The sequence below is a fragment of the Rattus rattus genome, chromosome X (genome assembly GCF_011064425.1).
Source record: "Rattus rattus isolate New Zealand chromosome X, Rrattus_CSIRO_v1, whole genome shotgun sequence".
NCBI classification, from domain to species: Eukaryota; Metazoa; Chordata; class Mammalia; order Rodentia; family Muridae; genus Rattus; species Rattus rattus.
The window spans coordinates 19,887,983-19,891,444 of record NC_046172.1 but is presented as its reverse complement, the minus strand read 5'-3'; the positions used below and the strand labels follow the sequence as shown (position 1 = coordinate 19,891,444).

The 3,462-nt window shown below is 36.0% G+C and overlaps 1 protein-coding gene across 1 annotated transcript; it reads right to left on the bottom strand.

Annotated features, from left to right (window-relative positions):
* Positions 1-661: 661 nt before the first annotated feature.
* On the bottom strand, positions 662-2,944 carry LOC116889039. The gene is made up of 2 exons (XM_032890234.1): positions 2,916-2,944; positions 662-1,379 (listed from the first exon to the last, which is right to left on the bottom strand). Exons 1-2 carry the CDS (start codon positions 2,942-2,944, stop codon positions 662-664), a joined length of 747 nt encoding a protein of 248 aa, XP_032746125.1.
* Positions 2,945-3,462: the final 518 nt, after the last annotated feature.

Below are 3,462 nucleotides of genomic sequence, written 5' to 3'. Positions count from 1 at the left end.
TGTAGGAGCACTTGCTTATTCTTTGAGAATGAGTGGATCCAGAGAATTATTTGGGAGTTAGCAGTACTAAGTATAAACTTCTATCCTCCAGAGAGCTTATACACACAAAAATGACAATGTACTACCCAGTTGTTCCCTACAGAGATTCCTTTTGTGCATCAATACACACTTAAAATACATGGGCCTTTCGAAAATAACTTCTGTGAAAATCTTCAGAGGCTATATGCATAATCAGTGATCAGTATCTCTTCCTGCCTTCAAGAAACTCTAAATTTCAGTCATGTCAAATGTTGGATGTACTGCTCTACATTCAATATACATTAGGGGTTACAGTTCTCCACTTGGCATGTATTTCAACTCGTATGCATTGGTTTTGTTTGTTTGCTTGCTTACTTTTCAAGAAAACTTTCGCCTTAGGTTTGGTTCTTTGGTTTATGGAATTTTTACTTCATCAGTACTTTTTTAAGCAAAATGGAATTGGCAATAACTGAACACATCATCTTAGAATGAAGAGTTTAGGATGTGAATATCTTGGAAGAAGGGAACACATTCACCAAGCAGAAGACAAAAGCTTAAGAAAAATGCCAAAATATTCATTGAGATACTTTATTTTATGTAAGTAAATAACTACAGCAGTACTGTATGCATGCAGTAAATTTTGTCAGGTAGTCTCCTGGCACATTTCACAAATACCAGAACCCTCATTTATGGAACTGTCATCAGCTTGTTTCAAATCATGCTGGGCATTCATTTTACTCTGAGCTTTCAGTGACCTTATCTCAAAGAGGAACATAATCACACCAAAGAGTGACAGGGTGGTTGTCAGGAGCCCCAATGGAAACACGTGAGTGCTGTGTTTCTTAATCAGGGCTTCTTTTTTGACTGGAAACGTTGGTGGAAAGTCAAGAGTGGTCATGCCATAGAAATCGACTACATGGTTCCAGGTCACAGAAATAATGGTGCAAAGGCTAGTGATGATCAGAATTAAGACTGAGCACTTGTAACATACTATCTGAATCTCATGGACTGAGGATTTGATTATGCTGACCCTAATGGCTGCTGAGCTAAAAATCACAACAACAGGTTTTATCAGGATTGTCAGTAACATCAGGTTCCGTGCACATTGAAATTCGGGTGAAATTGTCCAGGTTGAGTTGACAGAGCTGTGTACCAGAATTATTGTCTCAGTATCAGAGAAGTTAAATTCCCAATGGTAATAAGCTTCCCAGAGTCCAATGTAAACAAGCTGGACAACATTATTGTCAAATTCCCAGAGTCGCCAGTATCTGCTGCTTGCAAGGATTATTTCAAACCCCAAAGATAATAGGCTGCAAATGAAGCCAGTAACTCTGAAGATCCACTCCTTTACCTCTGCAAATCTGAAGGTAAGAAAGTACAGTTGGGAAGTGTGAAAAACAGAATCAGTCATGGTTTCTAGATTACGAGGTACTCAGTCTTTGCCCATGCAATCTCAGTGCTGTATCTAAATAACTTATACACATATTAGGCTTCTATACTCTAGTTAAGTATGAATGAGAAAACTTGAGATCTGTGATTATGTTTGCAGTCTTCATTGTTACATGCTTTGGTCAATAATTTCACAATATCTTTCAAATGTTGCTATGATTCTTTTTCTTTACTATGCATTTTAATACTTAGAGTTAATGGTGAAATAAGACTCTGCAGTATCATTTAAAGTGATGCTTGTTGCATCTCTCTTAGAAAGACAGAAAAATTATAAATAACCTTAGTGACTATTACAAACAGAGGAATGCTCAAATTATTGTGGTGGACAATTGCATGAAACTTACAGGAGCAATTTAATATCTGTATAGTCCTTAAATGAAAGGCACAAAAGAAAAATAATGCATATGGCATGGGTATTTATGCCATATGGAAGTATACTTGACTTTTTCAAATACCCAAAAACATATAAATATAAATAATGGGACAAAGGAAATACTAAGTAGATCAAGATATATGAAATAGACAGTGTCCTATGTCTTTGAATATCATCCTAAAGTGTTTGAATTACTGTGTAAAAATAGGTTTGATATTTCATAATAAAAACCAGCATATGCACAACCTTAAAATTCAATGTATAACTAGTTGGGTATAAAAACTTGATGAGAGAATGCTGATCTTCTATCATAGGTAGTATGTTGAGTTCATTCTGTACAGCATCAAAACTACAAAATATATGTAAAAGATGAGAAATGATGGATATGGGTATTTTGTTTCTGCTACTTAGTCAATATTGCACTTTACAATCATTGACTTTATTTAGGTGCAACATGTAGAGAATGGAGGTATTTTGTTGAGGCAATATCATCTCTGAAACAAAAAAAATTCATATCAACACAATGAAGCACCACATTTAGATCTTTTGTCAGTGCAGATCTCTGAGTGTAATAAAAGGAAAATGAGAAAAACGTGCTGAAAAATCCTGGTGAGACCTTGAACAGAAAGGAACGAATCATAGTTATTCAATAATTCCAACATTTGCATAATATCATTGACATTGCACATGCAGGGTATGAGGGTCTATAATAGGGATCTCCTTGCTTGTAGGCATTAAGTCCCAGCTACCCAACGTTCCAAAATCTCCCATAGAATATGATTTCTAAAACGTTAAAAACACCATATGTGCCACTTCGAAAATGCCATCAAAAAGAGCTTTTGAATTGATGGTGGCTTGGGAATCATGAGAAGGTCCATCCTGCCAATGTAGATCTCAGGTAGAAGACTACAGAATAAGTATGAATTGAGAAGAATTGAAAGCAGAAGAAATGATTTTGTGCCTGACAAATTAGCTAGCTTGGCAGGTAAATGGTCTTGCCCTTCTGTGAATCCTGAGAGTACAGACAAATATTTTATGAAAACCAAGTAGATACCCTTCATATGTCATACTTTACCTTTTGGTGTTGGGAGTGAAATGACCCATTTGGCAGATGATAATATCACCAATCTTTTAAATCACTGGTAATATTGATCAGAGAGGTAGTCACAAATAGCGATGAAGAAACTGAATGAAAGACATTGTATTAGACCTCAGGTTTCTGTTTGTAACAAAGCCTTGCTGACTGTTGGCATCTCACAAAACTTCTCATTAATAATCCATATTTTACTTAGTTGGAACCGAATTTAAACACTGCAGAATACTAGTGAGATTCCAATGCTTCCCCATACTATTATCAGTCTCATTTCATACGTAGTGAAGTATCAGAGTCACTAATGCACATGTACAACTTCAGTAAGTAATGCAAGTCAGAGCCTGAAGGGAGAGTATTCCCACATTGGTCCTCTGACCCTTATTAAGACATTCAGCAAAATGTACTCCAATGGAAGGAATGTCTAACAGTAGCCAGAACTAAATGTCAGAGGCCTTCATTGGCATTCTCTGCCCTAGTATAGTGAAGGTGATTAATGAAAACCACACAGAAAATATATAGTTCTTACCTT